The sequence below is a fragment of the Epinephelus lanceolatus genome, chromosome 22, assembly GCF_041903045.1.
Source record: "Epinephelus lanceolatus isolate andai-2023 chromosome 22, ASM4190304v1, whole genome shotgun sequence".
NCBI classification, from domain to species: domain Eukaryota; kingdom Metazoa; phylum Chordata; class Actinopteri; order Perciformes; family Serranidae; genus Epinephelus; species Epinephelus lanceolatus.
The window spans coordinates 9,952,366-9,972,748 of NC_135755.1; the positions used below are offsets into that span (position 1 = coordinate 9,952,366).

General features: G+C 41.8%; 2 protein-coding genes and 1 long non-coding RNA gene across 3 annotated transcripts; all 3 read right to left on the reverse strand.

Moving 5' to 3' along the window:
- Window positions 1-2,519: 2,519 nt before the first annotated feature.
- LOC144459606 (uncharacterized) lies at window positions 2,520-9,215 on the reverse strand. The gene is made up of 4 exons (XM_078163755.1): window positions 8,975-9,215; window positions 6,929-6,984; window positions 4,694-5,053; window positions 2,520-3,884 (listed from the first exon to the last, which is right to left on the reverse strand). The coding sequence occupies exons 1-4, from the start codon at window positions 8,977-8,979 to the stop codon at window positions 3,697-3,699; spliced, it is 609 nt and encodes a 202-aa protein (XP_078019881.1). The 5' UTR covers window positions 8,980-9,215; the 3' UTR covers window positions 2,520-3,696.
- Window positions 9,216-10,559: 1,344 nt separating this feature from the next.
- On the reverse strand, window positions 10,560-12,663 carry LOC144459936 (uncharacterized; the record flags this gene model as incomplete). Its single annotated transcript, XM_078164771.1, has 2 exons — window positions 10,560-12,032; window positions 12,309-12,663. Coding segments are annotated over 2 exons (642 nt in total), but the record flags the coding sequence as incomplete, so codon positions are not given.
- Window positions 12,664-12,918: 255 nt separating this feature from the next.
- On the reverse strand, window positions 12,919-19,872 carry LOC144459609 (uncharacterized). The gene is made up of 3 exons (XR_013488454.1): window positions 19,756-19,872; window positions 13,331-13,441; window positions 12,919-12,975 (listed from the first exon to the last, which is right to left on the reverse strand). It is a non-coding gene; the product is annotated as an uncharacterized LOC144459609 (long non-coding RNA).
- Window positions 19,873-20,383: the final 511 nt, after the last annotated feature.

A 20,383-nucleotide genomic window follows, 5' to 3' on the forward strand; every position in this document is an offset into this window, starting at 1 on the left:
CTGCCTGATAGGAGGTCTGTGTCACATTGACTACAAATGTTCCTGTTGAGGAGACAGAGAGGGAAAGTGAGGAGCAGACAAAGTGACAACTTTAACATGTGAGCCTTTAAACTCCATCTATAGATGTTTGTGTGGAGAGTTTGACTGATTCACTGAATAACAGTGTGCTCTTATTTAGAACAGAGCTGGGTGAGTGGACAGTGCTAAAGATACTACAATATAAAAAGGTAATGTGTGATAACAGTAATAAACAGCCTGAAAGTGTGGATGATAAAGTGAAGGTGTAAACTAACCACAGACACAGGAGGTCAGGTTGATGAGCAGCAGGATGATGCACATCATCTTCTCCCTGTGAGAGGAGACAGAGGTGAAGAGTCACAAACACATGAGATCAAAGTTCACTTATTACAGGTGACACAGAGACAATCTACAGTCTGTCTGTAGTCAGTCATCACAACACTGGACTGTTTCTGGTCACATGTGAAACATTAACATATACCTTTATGTCAATATGATTTTAGCATTTTCTCTTTAATAAATGTGCAATGCATTTACATTATGGGGTACTGAGTGGAGATTAATGAGGGAAAATAAATACATTTAAGTGATTGTAGCACAAGGCTGCAACCAAACAACATGGGAAAAAAGTGAAGTCTAAATACTTTCTGAATAAACTGTGAGTTACCCAATAACAACATCCTACCTGTTCCTGTGTCAGGTGTCTGTTTGCTGTTGTCAGGAACCATGAACTCATCCTCAGTCTATGAGAATACTGGAAAACTTTCCAGCTGCATCTCATCAGTCAGACACTGAGCTGGAAATGAAACACAGTTGTTTACACAATTTCGTACTTATTTTTCTAAAGATGCTTCTGTCAACTTTCCATAAATACCAAAGACACCACATGTATTTCACTGGTTTGCATCATCAGTACAGTGTTGATGTTGATGGTATTCAGAGGCCTGTACTATGAAGCAGGATTTGAAGTGAGCAAGGTAACTTCAGTATGGGGTGCCGTCTGTAAAGTGGCTCACATTTAGCTTCAAACAACGTTTAAAAAAATGGTGTGAATGTGTTAAAGTCACTTTTTTACCACATTTACAGCAATATTTGAAACATGTTAAATATAATGTCACAGTTAAATCTGAATATTAAATCTAAATCTAAATATTAAACCTAAACGTGCTTTGTGAAACTAAATATTTAGCTAATATGCAAATGCACACTGCCAGTTGCAGGAAGTACCAAAAGAAAAGCCCGGGTGGTCAGACTGTGTTTATAGCATCAAATAATGAATTAAAAACAAACTAATGGGAGAAAATGAACACTTGAACAAACATCAGCGTGATAAGAACTACCTAAAATGACAGAAACCAGGTTTGGGAATATTTCATTTGACGCCACTGACATTTTACTGACTTGCAGTCACAAACCCTTTTAGTACCATTTCATCACACGTGATATGAAGCAGCCTCCTTCATTCATGGTTCTGATGATGTCGCTCATGAACGCACTCGTGACTGGATGGGAAAATCCAGAGTGGACTGAACTAGTTGATAACCAGCTTTGTGTTACCAGTTATGAGACAGAGACCATCTTTTAATCCCCCTTACTGGTATTTGTGTTGATTTCACTATCAATGTTTTTCTTTTCTCCCAGCAGCTCCAGCCTCTGCTTATTTGCTCATTTGGTTTATTTTGACTTCATGTCTCTGTCCTTGTTTCCCATAATGCATCTTTTTATTAGCCCCCATCCATCCACCAGATGCCCCCAGTCTTTCCCACCAGTCCCCTGTCTCTTCCTCACCTGCTCACCTGTCCCCAGTGTCCCTAATCAGCCCCTTAATTAAATTAATATGTATATGTTTTTAAGGTTTCAACATATTTAACTGATACACAAAAACATATAAATAGCCAAAATATTTTCATAAAATGTCTCATAAAACCTTTTCCCTGCAGCTGACCTCTGATTATAATCAAAAGCCAGCTGCAGGGGGAAAAGTTTGTGGAGAGTTGGTGGTTATTGTGATCGTGAGCATTGGCGGGTTGGAAATCAAAAATCAATAACTGACATGGATCGGAGAAGGCGTCTTGGTGCAGTTACTGCAGCAGGATTTTTGTACCTGCAGGCTGAAGAGGAGGCTGCCCAGCTGAGGAGGCAGATCCCAGAAAGACAGTGGAGGATGAGGATGAGACATGATGAGATGAATGAAATGAATGAATCAAAAGTTAAAAGTACTCAATATGCAGAGTGACCCAATTTCAAGTGCTGTTATCATCATATACATTCTTAGTTACTGTCCATCACTGCATTTGTCTCATCATTTTGCTTTCTGTCTATATTTTTATGGAGACTTGGTTCACCTAGAACAAACAACAGCAGTTTAATATTCAGTCTGACATTTTACTGAAGTGTTGAGTTGTAGATTGTGGTGCTGTTGAACTGTACTGGATTACACTGACAGCAGTTTCTCATTTAGTCTGTCCTCACCAATATAAATGGATCAAACAGGTCAGAAGTGAAGAGGAAAAGTTTATTCAGCCACACTTCAGACATCAGGTATACAATTCATATCAGATAATCAATATTTAAAATGCAGTTGAATAAATACTACAAGAAATACAATTCTTAAAATCATTATTGAATGGTAAAGACACAAATAGGCCTAAATAAGCAAAAGAATGCAAAGAACAATAACATGTTACAACATTAAATAATATAATAATATATCTTATACTGAGACTGAATGTTGCCCATTAGACATTCCCCAAACGGATTACATCTCATATTTAACCACTACAGAGATATCAGTGATGAATTTAAAAGGACTACTTGAGAGAGGCTGCTCTCAGTGGGGCAGCCTGAGCGCTCATACACACGTTTATTATCTATGAGCACTGACACTGCTGTCATCTAGCGGACCTCAGTCACATTCAACTGGGCTCTGTATTAAAACATCGACCACGGGTCTGACGTTTAAACTACGTGTGAAAAGAACTACGTTATGTGACAACACAACAGTCACATATTGGTAATTATGGCTTACAATTGTGCGCCTTTCCTTTCTGATGCATCCCCTGTAAAAGGGGCATGGCGAGAACACATCCAGTACTTGGGCTGTGACTGATGACGTGTCACAAGTCCACAAGAACACAAGTTCGCACATTGAGAAACGGCTACGGACGAAATGAACGCGGAGCACAGACAGACGGCTCTGTCTCTATCCAGATCCGTATTTAACGTTGAGCATAAATGGGCCTTTAGGGGCAGGTCTGCTGCTGGCAATATAGGTGCCCTTTCTTTGTGGTGCCAAGTTCCACCCCAACACACACACACACACACACACACACACACACCTTCTTTAAAAAACAAACAAAAGAATACTGCGGACCTATTCACATCTAGCCCAGAGGTAACCACCCAATATTAATACCAGTGTTAACAACTCAGAGCTTTTCTTTTGAGCATACATACAATGAAATAATGACCGTAAATAACAGACAGTAAAAAATAACAGCCAGCTGTAACAGACACAAATAAAACAGTAACTGTACATCTGAGTTTAAAGGGCATATTACAAAAAAAAAGTAAACGCTCTGCATGTTAGAATTAGGCGGCACGGAGGTGCAGTGGTTAGCACTGTCACCTCACAGCAAGAGGGTTCCCTCTGTGTGGAGTTGGCATGTTCTCCCCGTGTCAACGTAGGTTTTCGGCTGGGAATAAAAAACTCCCCAAAGGATCCAGCACTGCTGCTGCTGCTACTGCTGCTACTGCTGGTGCTGCTGTCAGTACCAGGAGACAGTGTAGCACGATCCGTCCCCAACTCTCTGGTTGTGGTGCACTTGTTGGGTTTGGTCTCACAGGTTTGGGCGAAGCCTTTGCTGCTGTAAAGAGACCAAACAAATCTGTGTCATTCCTATGAAGAAATAACATTTCAATAAAAACGACCATCTTGCTATAGGATCACACCAGCCGCAACACTGTGATTTGCAACTTAAAACAAGTGGCATGAAGTGGGGGGCCAGTGGCCCATTCTCTACTTCCTACCCCCCTATTTCTGTCCCCCTTGCTCAGACCACAGCCCTCTATGAATTTGGCTTTAATTTTGATCTCAACTACACACCTGTAAAGTATTGTGACTGTGTCTTGCACAGTTGTGATGCTATCACGTTGACAAAATCAGTCCCATATCTTCAGTAGCTAGCTAGCTAACCCTACACTTTTCAGGGTTTGATTCTGGTTTTGGAACAGAGAAGAAATTTATATCTTTTTCCAACCTCTCCAGGTAACGAGTAACATTAATACACAACGTGCCCCAGGCACAACATTTAGCTCCAAATCCACAAAACCAGCCTGACAATGAAGGAAATCTGAAACGACTGCATTAGAGTCAATGGAGCACAGCTGTGTTGTTGGACCCTGGTCTGAGCCGGCCTGATGCTACTTCTCTTACTTAATGAAGGGTCAATGGGTGTCATCAGGACCATATTCGTCATGATGACAAACACACAGACTTGCGGCTGGCAAATATCCACAACAGAATGAGTTGTAACATAATTCGCAGATACTACAAGAAGGAAGTGTACAGATTGTGGATTGCAGAAGTCCACAATATTTTCCTCCTCAGGTTCTTATTTATCTAAAAAAGCTGCTGAATTGAATCTGCTAAGACAGTTCTACTGAGTTTACTTACCAGTGACAGTGAGCCGACATGTAGCAGTGCTGCTGCCATAATTTGTGAACACTTCACACATATACTGGCCTGAGTCATCAGTCCTGAGTCTGGACACATGAAGTCTGAGTCGTCCCTCTCTGAGGACGTCTTTGTCACACTGGACTCGTCCTGTAAACTGTTCATCCTGAGACTCTGGAACCTCAACACCTCCATGTAGACGAAACAGGACTGAGGCTCTGAGATCAGTTTTCAGTTCACAGTAGATATAAAGGGAGTGGAGGGAGCTGCCAGGTTTGGTGGTGAACATCCACTCCAGTGTGATGTTGTGGTTCTCCTCTGCCTGATAGGAGGTCTGTGTCACATTGACTACAAATGTTCCTGTTGAGGAGACAGAGAGGGAAAGTGAGGAGCAGACAAAGTGACAACTTTAACATGTGAGCCTTTAAACTCCATCTATAGATGTTTGTGTGGAGAGTTTGACTGATTCACTGAATAACAGTGTGCTCTTATTTAGAACAAAGCTGGAAGGTCGGGAAACATGAGAGCTCAGAGTTGCTGCAGCTAAGAGGTGATGCATGAAACCAGTAATTAACTAGAAAGGCACTCGGACAGACTTTCTCTGAGACCAATAGTCCAGTCTTCTATGATATGGAAAGCCTCAAGTACAACCACTATACATGTCTGGATATATTTCCACAACTATTAGAATGAAGTCAATGATGTATTGTTTGTATGGACTATAACATTTTTAACCACTAGATGGTGGTCTGTGTATGGTCTATGTATAGTAACACTGGTCACAGGTGATATGAATCAGGTGTTATAAGGTCACGGGGGAGGAGGAAGTCTTTCTGAACACAGCCCACCCGACTAACACCATCATTAAGTTTGCGGATGACACGGTTGTAGTTGGACTCATAACAGGGGGAGACGAGTCCAATTACAGAGACGAGATCCAAAGACTGTCGAGGTGGTGCGGCACAAATAACCTGGAACTAAACACAACCAAAACAAAAGAACTCATCCTGGACTTTAGGAGAAAACACAAGGCAGACCCATCACCACTGTGGATTAATGGAGCATGTGTGGAGCAGGTTCACTCTTTCAAGTACCTGGGGCTCCACATATCCAACAACATCTCCTGGAACATCAGCACCACAGAAATAACCAAGAAGGCACAGCAGCGTCTCCATTTCCTCAGGCTGCTGAGGAGGAACAACCTGGAGGAGAAGCTGCTTGTGGCCTTCTACCGGTCAGCCATTGAAAGCATCATAACATACAACATTACAGTCTGGTACGCAGGCAGCACAGCTGCGGAGAGACACTCACTACAACGCATCATCTGCACAGCTGAAAAGGTCATCGGCTGCTCACTTCCCTCATTAAACGACATCGCCACTGCTCGCTACCTCAAAAGAGCTTCCACTATCTCAAAAGACTGCACTCACCCTGGCCATAACCTGTTTCAGCTGCTGCCCTCAGGCAGGCGCTGTCGGTCCATCAAAACACACACATCCAGATTTAGAAACAGTTTCTTCCCCCAGGCCATTACTGTGATAAACTCTCACTGACTTTCTTTCTTGTTCTGTTTTTTTCTCTGTCTCCACTTTATTGCTATTTGCACCGGACTACTGCTGATAGATGCAGTATTGCACTATGGACTCTATTTTAATGTGGAATGTGTGTCTATGAGTGATACTTTTTTAGTGTGGAGTTGTTGTTGTGCACCATTAGGAGCAGCATGTCCAATTTCGTTGTATCTGGTATACAATGACAATGAAGGTTTCTATTCATATTGTTCTTACCCTAAGCAGGGCACGGCATGAACATGGCATCTAGATCGCTTCACGTTCATCTCAGTAAGTCATCACGTTAATCTACTTATGTCTGTATCATCATGCTGCAATTAATGGGAACATCACCCAACCAAAGATGCTTTTTTGTTTTGGACATTAACTCATTTGACTGGATACGTGTCAAGAACATTATTCTGTCAACCCAAGTTGAAAAAGTAATTGGTGTATCTGCCTAGTGATTCAGATCTGCTCCAGAATTTAGTGGGTTCTTTTTCTTTGTTTGCCCGTGATACACCCTTCCACCAAGTTGCATGGAAATCAGGACGGTAGTTTTTCTGTAATCCTGCTGAGTTACAAACAATCATACCGCAAACACAACCTCCTGGTCAGAGGCAAAAAGCCTGAGAGTACTCTGTCTTTAGTGTTAGTGGATGATAAAGTGAAGGTGTAAACTCACCAGAGACACAGGAGGTCAGTTTGATGAGCAGCAGGATGATGCACATCATCTTCTCCCTGTGAGAGGAGACAGAGGTGAAGAGCTAGACAGTAATTATAATACTGGGGCGGACACATCCACCACAATATTCAAATATATCATAGTAGCCTATAGTATGCCAAAAAGAAAAGTTATGGTGTGTACTAAGCCTGCTCCCTAATAGTCGACCAAATGTTAGTCGACCAGAAAGGTCATTATTCCCAAGATTTCATTGGTCGCTTAGTCGCAGAACAGAATCTAGAATTTAGAATATTAAAGTCTGTGTTCGTTGGACCCATCCAGTATCCTGCCCCAGTCGGACTTTAGCCGCCTTAATTTTTGTCCTTGTCCTGCTGTGTTTCCCCCTGATGCTGACAGACACCGTTAAACTATAACAGCAACCAGCTGCGTATCATGTCAACGTCACAGGTTGCCTTTTTTGTTGGTTTCTCATGCCGCAAGTCACTGCCCATGCACTGAATTTCGACGACTTCGAAGTGAAACCGGGCTTGACAGACACAGGAAGTGTCCACGCTCAGCAGTCAGACAGGAGTCAGGTTAATTTCCAGGGCTGGTACCTGCGGTTATTCCACAGGCTAGTTAATAACATGTCGGGCAGGAAATCCAAAGTGTGGGATCATTTTGAGAAGGTGAAGGACGAACCCAAGGTGATATGTAAACTCATCTTCATTGGTCGACTACAAACATGACGTATCATCTGAAACATGGAAGTAGCTACATGCCCATTAGCCCACAGCGTCATTAACAGGCGGCTCGCTCAGTGTGTGACGTGCACTTGGAGATAAAATATAGGCCTATATTAATGAAGGTTCATTAGTACGGTTTTGTATTTCTCTGTAATGTAGCACAGTGTTAACAATGTTACTGATACTATTCTTTCTCACACCTTCAACTCAAACCACCAAAATATATCATTTAATTATTACATTAATATCTTAAACATGCGAGCGACTAGTGATGACTATTGGTTGACCAGGAAAATTCTTGTCGGGGTCAGCCCAAGTGTGTGAACCTTTCCTGTGCCGCCCTCAATCAGATGCTGCCCCCTAAAGTGGCGCTCAGTCATGAAAAGTTTGAGAACCCCTGATCTAAGATTTTTATTTTTTTCAAAAATGTTTTAAAATGATCACTTTACCTGTGAAGTTGTTCCTGTGGGGAATAACCCCCCACCCCCCCTTACAACGAGTGATGACATTATAGATACTAAATATATACAGAATAATTCATACTCAGTTTAGATGCACCCATAGGAGCAGTGTGGCACAAACTGTAAGTGGACAATGTGGTAAAAACATTGGTTGTTGGGTCGTAGTACCTCAGATACAGGCACAGTACATCAGAATATCCTCTTAAAATTTGTTTTATTGACAAGATTGACCCCAAAACCTTTGGAACAGACACAGAATATGTTAAATAGGTGTACAGTACATACACCATCTGATATTAACATGATGTCACCCAGACCATGTGACTGTGAAATGACCTTGAAAAATAATGTTCCATTAAATCCATAAAGGTTTATTATATGATACAGGAGGGTATTAGGACCAATCAAAACTATGAAACACTGCTATTGTGTTTTCTCCTAGGTTGGGCCCACTTTGGATTTAAATTGACTTGACTATATCATCATATTCAAAATATTTCCATCCAGCGTTCGACTGAAAAACAAAACAAACTGAAACTATAGCAGAAAGGGCAGGAAACCACGAGCTCTCACCTCACCTAAAATACATGCGTCGAAAAAAAATACAGGAAACAAGTCGGCTGTTAATCATGTCACTTTACAGTTAACGTATACAATGCTTCCAAAATAAGGATGCTATGAATTGGATAAGAAAGAGGAGAGGAGAAAAAGCCTTCAGAGGCACCAAGTTGTTTTTTTTTTTAATTTATTTCTGTTTCCTCTGCTCTCTTCAACAGCTGTGGGAACAGTCCAAATTACTGTCAGCTAATAGACTACAGGACTATTAACAGTGATATCAGCTCTTTGTATTTGCACATTACCTCATGTTTCATCTGGCACACTGGAAAGGTCCAAAAGTTGAAATTTTGCACAGCAACTCACACAATGTAAAAGTTAGCAGGTGGAGTTTCGTGGTGGGTGGATGGTAAGATGTCTTCCTCTGTGTCTCAGTGCAGTCAGTTCGTGGTGATGGTGCTGCAAACAGCGCACGCTCTACGAAACTGCTGGAGCGTGATTGGTTGATCAGAGTAACTCTAAGTCTAACACATATTTGTGACAACCCCCTTCCTCTAAAGTGCTGGCAGTCAGCTTATCTCAAACACCCAGTTGTTCAATCTGTAGCTCATTTCTCTTTCAGTTTTGTAAAATAAACAGGTCTTTAGTTATAACAGCAGCATCTTGAATCAGTGCTCTAATGACTCACTCACAGGGTCCTCAAGAAAGAGTCCTGTACGTCCTGATGAGTTGTTTCTTTGAGAACCTCAGTGTCTGTGGATGCATAGCTTTATTTCTAATCAGTAAATTTAGTGAACCAGGCTTTGACAGCACGGACAGTGATGCAGACAAACAGTAGAGCTGCTGCCAGTCCCAGTCCAGCGTAGAGGCCGATCCTTCCTCGACTCTCAGGTTCACTTATTCCAGGTGACACAGAGTCAATCTACAGTCTGTCTTTAGTCATCACAATACTCCTTTGTATTTATTATCCTGATTATCACACACAACTGATGGACACCAGGCATCAGCACTAAAAACTATGTCAACTACAACCACAGCAATGTAAAGCTTATTTGTTCTCCTGCACACATGTAGGCCTGACTTTTCAAAGAACAAAAGCTGCAGTAATATATTTCTGCCACAAGATGGCGCCAGTGGTTAAAGTCAATGAGTGCTCTCCTAGCAGCAGGTGAATGGGACTTGTTGGTGACTGAGGAGTCCTCTGGACTGTCTCTGAAAATGTTTATATATTATATATTACTATTTTTACTGATAAAACACTAGTGGTAAGTTATGGCGAAGGGTTACACTTAAAATACAGCTAAGGATGAGTGGTTAAACATTTCAGTAATCAAAAGAAAAATGACGTACTGATGGAGGGCAGGGGCGATTCTAGGATCAGAGGTTTAGGGGTGCTGAGCAGCCAGAGAGCTGCCCGGCCAGGCAAGATAAATTTGACTGTTTTGTACATTTTAACTCAATTTCATTCCCGCATTTGTGAAAGAAAAGCACAACACTTTTTGAGAAAGTCTGTGACTAAACCATCAAATCTGATAAAGGTTATTTAAATGCTGAGCCACAGCAAAAGAGGAATGGATTGGAATCATGAAATAAACATATCGTAACCATAATTTCTGGGGGAAGACAACTCATTCTGATACAGCAGCTCCTCAACATACACATAAACAGTATGTATGTTTCTGGAGTAAACCAGCCCCCTATAGTGAGTACCAAAAATACCAGAAATTGACTTTTGGACTTTTATTTGAAATGCAATGCACAACATGTAACATTAACACATTAACAGTAATTGACTTTTTCAGTGTTTATCTCTGCCTTTTCCTTCTTTTCTGTATTATAGAATACAAATACATAAATAAAAATACACTTCAAAAAAGAAAAGTGCTTGAAATCTACAAAATAATAATAATAAATACACACAATAGGAGTTATAATGTTAATGGGCATCCAGTCAGTTAGCTAGTCAGTAGCACCTTGGCTTTAATATTAACACATGCACATGACACAACAGCTAGCTTCTCTCTCAAACAGAGGACAGTGGTACTGACCACCTGTAACGTTTCCTAGCTAGAAAAAATGTCAGCTAACTCCTACCTAACAACATAAACAGTGACCTACGATTAAATGCAGCAAAAATGAGGACTGGTAATGATAATAATGTGTTGGTATTGAGTGGTAGGAGTTAAGAAATGTCCTATATATCCTGGTTTAAGCCAGGTACTTACACCACTACTGCATATCACCCATTCTGGAAGGCAGCACATTGCTCTGTGCAGATAGAGCACTCAGAGCCCGAGTTGGGGAACGGTGGGAGGGATGGGGTGAATCAAACCATTTTCGGGGCGGGGGGGCTGTATTTGTGTTGTTAAAATATTACATTGCAACCAAGTACTGTATGGTTTTGACAGTTTTCTAGCTTGTTAAAAAGGGACATACAGTAAAAAAAAAAAAAAATTTTTTTAAATCTCTTAAATTTTAGGGGTGCTGGGATTTAATTTAGGGGTGCTTCAGCACCCCCAAAATGGGCTAGAAACGCCTAGGATGGAGGGCTATTTTATTGTTTTAAATCATGTGCAGACAAAATATTCTTTTAAAACTCTCTCACTCACAAATACAGTTACAGATACGCAAAACAATACAAAATACACAATACTAAAAGGAAACAAAAGACTCAAATTAATTACGCACAAAGACACAAATTAGGCTACTGCTTTCCTCCTTCCCTCACGATTTGCAAGTATGGCACAATGAATCAGATCCGGCCGAGGTGCGGGTGCCGGAGCCAATAACGCCCAGTCATCTATTGGTCTATTGTTGCTTTAATTTGCAGCTATGCTTTTAATGAAGCTGACATGTCATGACCGTCAAGTCCGGCGCTGTTTTGGGCATGGAGGCTCCGTAGGATCCCTTGATATCCGTGGCGGGGAATCTGAGGTGAGGACAGATGATATTCCACAGGGAAGTGCAACTACTTCGCGGACTTTGAGTGGAGAAATACCAGTCTCACTAATAAAACTGCAGTGTTTTGAGTTGTTGAGTTAGGGGCAGGGCTGCTGCTGGACATTCAGGTCTTGAATCAGTGCTCTAATGACTCACTCACAGGGTCCTGTACGTCCTGATGAGTTGTTTCTCTGGTAACCTCAGTGTCTGTGGATGCATCGTTTTCTTTCTTGTCAGTACATTTATTAAAATAGACTTTGACTGCAAAGATGGTACAGACAAACAGTAGAGCTGCTGCTGCCAGTCCCAGTCCAACGTAAAGGCCGATCCTTCCTCGACTTTCTGGTTGTGGACTCTCTGGCTGTGGACTCTCTGGTTGTGGACTCTCTGTTGGTCTCTGAGGTTTGGGCTCATCAGCAGCTGCTGACAGAAAATAAGATCAGCAGACTGACAGGGAGAAAACCTGTTTTAAGCCAGTAGAAAGACTAAATAAAATCCTAATCTGCATCACAGGTCACATATTAAAGATGTGAGGTTTTACTTCAAAGTCAGAAAAAGGTCTCTTAAAAGTACTTTAATGTTTCTGTAGAGTAACTGAATTAAATATTCAAACTAGAGCTAAAACATGAATAATCTTGATCTTTAATTTTCAAGTTCAAACAGAAAAACAGTCTCTGGTTCCAGTATTAATCAACTTACCAGTGACAGTGAGCCGACATGTAGCAGTGCTGCTGCCATAACGTGTGAACACTTCACACATGTACAGTCCTGAGTCATCAGTCCTGAGTCTGGACACATGAAGTCTGAGTCGTCCCTCTCTGAGGACGTCTTTGTCACACTGGACTCGTCCTGTAAACTGTTCATCCTGAGACTCTGGGACCTCAACACCTTCATGTAGATGAAACAGGACTGAGGCTCTGAGATCAGTTAACAGTTCACAGTAGATATAAAGGGAGTGGAGGGAGCTGCCAGGTTTGGTGGTGAACATCCACTCCAGTGTGATGTTGTGGTTCTCCTCTGCCTGATAGGAGGTCTGTGTCACATTGACTACAAATGTTCCTGTTGAGGAGACAGAGAGGGAAAGTGAGGAGCAGACAAAGTGACAACTTTAACATGTGAGCCTTTAAACTCCATCTATAGATGTTTGTGTGGAGAGTTTGACTGATTCACTGAATAACAGTGTGCTCTTATTTAGAACAGAGCTGGGTGAGTGGACAGTGCTAAAGATACTACAATATAAAAAGGTAATGTGTGATAACAGTAATAAACAGCCTGAAAGTGTGGATGATAAAGTGAAGGTGTAAACTAACCACAGACACAGGAGGTCAGGTTGATGAGCAGCAGGATGATGCACATCATCTTCTCCCTGTGAGAGGAGACAGAGGTGAAGAGTCACAAACACATGAGATCAAAGTTCACTTATTACAGGTGACACAGAGACAATCTACAGTCTGTCTGTAGTCAGTCATCACAACACTGGACTGTTTCTGGTCACATGTGAAACATTAACATATACCTTTATGTCAATATGATTTTAGCATTTTCTCTTTAATAAATGTGCAATGCCATTTACATTATGGGGTACTGAGTGGAGATTAATGAGGGAAAATAAATACATTTAAGTGATTGTAGCACAAGGCTGCAACCAAACAACATGGGAAAAAAGTGAAGTCTAAATACTTTCTGAATAAACTGTGAGTTACCCAATAACAACATCCTACCTGTTCCTGTGTCAGGTGTCTGTTTGCTGTTGTCAGGAACCATGAACTCATCCTCAGTCTATGAGAATACTGGAAAACTTTCCAGCTGCATCTCATCAGTCAGACACTGAGCTGGAAATGAAACACAGTTGTTTACACAATTTCTTACTTATTTCTCTAAAAATTCTTTAGTCAACTTTCCATAAATACCAAAGACACCACATATATTTCACTGGTTTGCATCATCAGTACAGTGCTGATGTTGATGGTATTCAGAGGCCTTTACTATGAAGCAGGATTTGAAGTGAGCAAGGTAACTTCAGTATGGGGAGCTGTTAGTAAAGTGGCTCACATTTAGCTTCAAACAACGTTTAAAAAAGTCATTTTTTACCAAATTTACAGCAATATTTGAAATATGTTAAGTATAATGTCACAGTTAAATCTAAATATTCAATTTTAAATCTAAATGTTAAATCTAAATCCAAACTAGTCCATACTCACTGAGTGCACAGTTGTCCATGTACAGTTTCACATGGTGTGTGTTTGGGATACAGGTCATAGGAAATTTCAGATTAAATAGTCAACTGAACCCATTAAGAAGAGCAATGTATTCAGACAGAGTTCTTGTGAATTTGATAGTACGATTGCTTTATTGAAAGTCTGTGGCGTAAATATTGTCAGTGCAGCCGGTGCAGCTGCACTGGGGCCCAGACACCGTCAGGGGCCCATGAAGGAACGAGGTGTTCCACGCTATCCACCCGGGTACACTGAACAAAGCGCAGGATGACGCACTTCACCAGGATGCACGGCGCCTAACGGACCACTACAGCAGGGATTTATCCTCAAGTTTCCCCGACCAACTCCTTGCATTCAGAGCCTGCTTTAAGTCTGAAATAGCAAAAGAGCCAACTGTGAAGGATCTGGCTAAGATGCTAATTGTGGAAAACAGCACCATGGCAGCATCATTTACTGATGTTTGCACTATCTCACCATACCTGTCACTGTCGCGACTGCAGAGCGCTCATTCTCCAAGCTCAAGTTGATAAAGACTTTGCTGAGCTCAAGGCCCGTAAGATGAGCTTCTAATGAGTGAGTACAGCTTCTCTTTGTTATGAAGTGGAATTAGTGGGATTTAAATCTATGGCAATGGACTTGTAACCTCATATGTTGGAAAAATGTGTGTGTGTGTGTGTGTGTCTGTATGTGTGTGTGTGCGTGCGTGCAGTGCGCACGAGCGTGCGCTTGTGTTTAGGGCGGGGGGCACAAAACAAATATTTGCACCGGGGCCTATCACCATGATGTTACGCTACTGGCTACACGACCAGGGCCACCACAAGGGGGGGTTGTATAATCCCACTCAGGCGTACCTCGTGTGGGCAGTCAGTCCTTTCAGTTGCAGGTAGCCACATCTGGAATAGCACACCATCCATGATACGGGACTGTAATACGTATGCCACATTCAAAATAAATCTAAAGAAGTGGCTCAAAAGTACACAAATCTGTAACCACAATTAATGAACTAATGTACATTATATGTTTTTTTTCGTTTTTTTTGTGAGTGACTCTTTGTTTTTTATTTATGGTTCCCTTCTTCTTTCTTTTTGTGTTTAGTTACCATGCACCTCACTATATAACTGACTCCTACAATCAATTACTCACAACTACAACAATAACTACGATCTGGACTCTGCATTGCTGCAGCTTCACACTCCACCTACACACCCCATACAGCCCCCCCCCCCCCCAAAATCTGATTATTACTTGGTTGCATCCAGAAACAAGGCGTAAAGTTTACACATACTTAAGGCACTGGAGGCAACACGATGTGTGAAATATTACTATTTGTGTCTAGGGATGTCACGATTATAGATTTTCTTGGTACGATTATTGTCAGAGAAATAATCACGGTTTTACGATTATCACGATTATTATGCTTTAATTAATCTCACACTATAAATGTGTAAAATCACATGAACACAGCCAACATAACAAAAATAATATAGCAACAAAGAAAAGTAACCAAAAAGTAGTGTGTGGACTCTACTTTCACTACATGCCTCTTTGTGGTCCAGCAGTCTAAGTTTTTTCTAGGATGTGTGTGTCTTTTTGTTCTCTTTAAATTACAATTACACAAATAAATTGAGAGCATATCTCGTGCAGTGTTAATAATAAATGAAACAGACATAGTGCTGGAAGGACAAGTCCAACATTTACTCAACACAGATGGGAGGAAGCATTACTTGAGAAGACATTACGTATATCTTCCACATTGCACACTGACACTGAAACAGCCTGACGACTAAAAAAAGGATTTGAACTTGTAAGAGTCACATATATGAAATGTGCCTTTAACATGGTGTATACTGTGTTGCCTAGCAGCAACGTCATCAAACAGCGCCTGTTATGATTTGAGTCTGTTGAGCGCACCCAACGCTGGTCGGACGTAGGGGCCGTTCAGATGTAGCGTCTTTTGCGCGCACAAATCCATTAGTTTCAATGTAGACGCGCGTCAAGCGCGCTCACAATCCAAAGTGACGCCGTAGCGGCGCGCATTCGGTGCGACGCGCCTGTTTTGTCGTGCGCATCTGTGGCGCACAGAGATGGAAAAATCTCAACTTTTTCGAATGCAGCAAGCGCACTGCATGTCATGTGATAAGAATTAACCAATCAGCTCCACGGACCTGCTTCTTCCTTTCCGTCGGACTTCACAACATTCAGTGGTGTGAAAGGCAGCAAGCAGTGGAGGAGCGACTGATCATTCTTGTCCAGGGATACCCAGAGTTACATGACCTGTCTTCGTCGTACTACTTTGACTCCAACAGAAGGAACAATGCCTGGAGAATTATCAGCTCGGAGCTTGGGATAACTGGTGAGCATGATGATACGCTATTTCTGTGTCACTTTTTACTCCCCCTGTGAGTGACAGGCGGTTTTGGTTGCTTAGTAACGGTGTTGTGTCCCTACTGGTTTCCAATTTAACTGGTTTCCTTACCGAACAGCTGCAGATGTGCTGCGCCTCCGTCGGCAGATTCGTCACAAATTCACAAACATACACAACATATTACTGGCGATCTTAAAGTCGCAGCCCACATCTACCACAGCGAATATGCTTCTGTAAGTGAGCACTACGTACCAGCGACATTAAAAAGAGAAAGGAAAGAAAATATGATATACACAAATTTGCGTCAAGCTGGACTCGATTTCACGTCAACAAAAGACAACATAACACAAACTACATGTCTACCTGTGTGAGCCACTGAGACTCACAGAGCGCACAGCTTTCCTCAGGTATTAGTAAATTACGTCAGCATCCAGGTAACATTTTGATTTGGGCTGACCTGAGACAACTGGTTACCCTCGGCTTGCCTTGAAAGTACCCACACATATAATGTTTCTTGTTCTTTGTCCACGAGTCTACAAACATATTCAGTGCCACATTACAGTCTGCACAACACTGCACACTATGACAAAGCCTGTCATGTTTAAAAAGTGACGATCTAACTCGCTCACTGCGTACCTGTAGAGACAGAGATAACAGCATGACGTCACCTCTCTCGGACCATGGCGACATTTCTTTTAGTGTGCGTCCATAATTGTGAGTTTGTTCTTAGAGCTCCTATGTCTCCATCAGAGCTAGCTGCCAGGTTGTCATAGAGTGTAATACTATTATTATTGTGTCATGTAGTTAACGCTTATACAATTCCGTTTGCTTTTTTAAAATTTCGGCCGACTTTTTTTTTTTTTTACTCCGTCACAGAAGTCATTTAAAATGCAGCGAAGCATAATACTTAAATTAAAACATAGGCTACTGATGCAACACTCAAATTAGATTTTAAAAAGTGCAAGTACACAAAAAAATACTCAGTTACAGTGACGTGAGTAAATGTAAGTCCTTGCGTCACCTCTGTAATGATCCAGTGGCTGTAAGTGCTTGGTTTTTATTTACATATCATTAAGCGTATTTTGAGAGCATTTTCCGAGTTAGATCGTCACTTTTTAAACATGACAGGCTTTGTCATAGTGAGCAGTGTTGTGCAGACTGTAATGTGGCACTGAATATGTTTGTAGACTCGTGGACAAAGAACAAGAAACATTATATGTGTGGGTACTTTCAAGGCAACCCGAGGGTAACCAGTTGTCTCAGGTCAGCCCAAATCAAAATGTTACCTGGATGCTGACGTAATTTACTAATACCTGAGCAAAGCTGTGCGCTCTGTGAGTCTCAGTGGCTCACACGGGTAGACGTGCGGTTTGTGTTAGGCCTATATTATCTTTTGTTGACGTGAAATCGAGTCCAGCTTGATGCAAATTTGTGTATATCATATTTTCTTTCCTTTCTCTTTTTAATGTCGCTGGTACGTAGTGCTCACTTACAGAAGCATATTCGCTGTGGTAGATGTGGGCTGCGACTTTAAGATCGCCAGTAATATGTTGTGTATGTTTGTGAATTTGTGACGAATCTGCCGACGGAGGCGCAGCACATCTGCAGCTGTTCGGTAAGGAAACCAGTTAAATTGGAAACCAGTAGGGACACAACATGGCAGGCGCAACAGTAGCGCAACCTCCGAAGCGCCTTGGATAAAAAGGATGGAAACGGCACAGCTGGCGTTTTCCACACGCTTTTAGAAGCTACATCTGAACGGGGACGTATACTTATGTGCTCCTGCTTTTTCTTTTATCTCTCAACACAACAGTGATGGTTATAAGTACGCGTGGCGTGTTCATGTATGAAAATGTAGTAGCCGTACAACCGGGCTTGGTAAGCTTGGAGTGTTTTTAAGTTGATGTAAAAATAAACGACGAGCAGTTGTGAAGTCCCGCACTCGTGTGGACGTGAGTTTCTGCCTGTCGTCTCACTCCAAAGACCTACAGTAACCCAAAACCATTACAACCTCACGCTGTGTGCACACAAACTGCAAAACTATCCATCAAAAAAGTTTTTGAGACGTGCCTTAGCTTGTCACGTTGCACTGTAAGCCCAACTCGTATCATACCACCACGCCATTAATTGCAAATGACATGCTAACATGTAATTTTTAATTCAGTGTTACATTAGATAAATTGAGATTGACGTATTTTAACCCAGTTATTGTGCAGTTACCTTTACTTGCACATGTAAAGCCGGGTGGTTGTCCTGCAGGTGTTGTATCATGTTGCTCGTGTTTGATCCTTTGGCCGCGACTTTTTTGCGGCATGTTTTACACACTGGAAAGCCGTCGTCAACAATGACCCCTTGGTCATTTTGCGATAGCCAAAATGATCCCACACGGCTGACTTTATCCGTTTTTTTGGGGGTAAAAGTCTTCTTCATCCATACTTCATCACTCGGAGATGCCGCTTGTGTTTAACTTTGTTTTCGTTCCGTGTGAGTTGCGCTGATCTGCCTACTGTATATGGTTCCGCGTCCCGGCATAATCTTTGGAGAGTGACGGTGTTGAGGAATCTTTACCAATAATTAACCGTGGCGTTTAAAATCGCGGTTAATAGTGAAATCAAGTAATTGTGACATCCCTACTTGTGTCGCTGGGTGACTTTATACTGTGACAAGATCATTATGTGTCTTAATGTATTTTATATTTTGTAACTGCATATTTTATGTGAACTGTATTGATTCTTTATTATTTCTGTAGGAACTATGTTTTCTTTTTCCTTCTTTAAAAGGAATGTTTATTGATGTACACTGTCCCTTCTTAAACAAATAAATTATTTTAATTGAAAAACACTACTGCGCACGGGGAGACAGAGACCTGCTCTGCTCCAGACACACTCAGCACCTTGGACAGCACGGCGCACCTGACTATTGTCGCTACTGTTACTAGCCAAAGTTAATTCATAAAGTTGGTGATTTGCGAGTGGGGTTGGATACAGCACAGATACTGAAATGTCAGACCAATGGAACATGTTCAGAGCCTCCTCACAGGCTCACACAAATGCAATCAAATCGCAATTTCTTTTTTCTTTCTTTTTTTTTTTCATGGATCTTACTGGGTGTGCAAGCTGTCAATCTGGTGCCCACTCAGGCCCACCCATAGATCCGCCCCTGGGTGTAATTCTGCCAGATGGAAAAAGGTGAAACACCAAAAACATGTTAAAGTCAGGACTGACTCCTTATTATCAGGAGTTTCTCTTTACTCAACCAGTTAGGAGCTACTTTAAGCTTTAGGATGGATGTTGTGTGAATACGAGCCAGGAGTGCAGAAAATCCTAAAGTGTGAACCTGCAGCTCAGATAAACATGTTCCATGAGTCAATGTGCCTGCATATAAAGGAAAGAGAATCAAAGTGCAAATAAAGCTGTCAAGTGAATTCTATGAAATGAAAATAAATGCTGTGGTCCCTTATAAACAATAGACAAGAGAAATCCAGGCACTGATCTCAGTCCCCAAATACAACATCTTTACATCTGGATTCATTTAATATCAACTGAAATACAGAGACATATATTACCTTGTCTTCAGGCACATACGGACCAAACCATTAGATCAGTGGACTCCATCAGTCTGCAGACACAAAGACCTGATACGCCCTCTGCTTATTCAAATAAGAGCCATCTGCCAGTTGGACCTGTTTCCCAGTAACCGTTGAAAGAATAGAAAACAATAAACTGTAGGCAGCTGTATTTTGGGGTGTGGGGGTGGAGTCAGTGGAGCATGATCTTCTTTCTTGCAGCACATATGAGGGATAAAAAAGAGTGATGATGGCAGGACTACAGAGGCCAGGATTAAGGACATGCTTGTGAGTGGAGACCCTGTGGAGGGGAGAAAGGTGATATTCAGGTGTCTGAGGATGTTTTCACACTTGGTCCTTTTCAGCCCTCTGAGCACACTAAGCAGTGGTGACTCAGCATTTTTAGGCATATGTGAACACTCCAAGAGAACTCCGACCCCTCTGAAGTGAACCATACTCGGACCACCTTGAGTATGGCTCTTTGCCCTTTGTATTTAGCCGTCTAGATCACAAGCTGTTGCACTGGGACGCTTGATAAGACAGACCAAACCACGTCGGCCTGTAACGGTTGCAAGGACGCAGGACGAGGATTAGTTTGATCCACTGAAGATACTGCACGTCTCCAGGT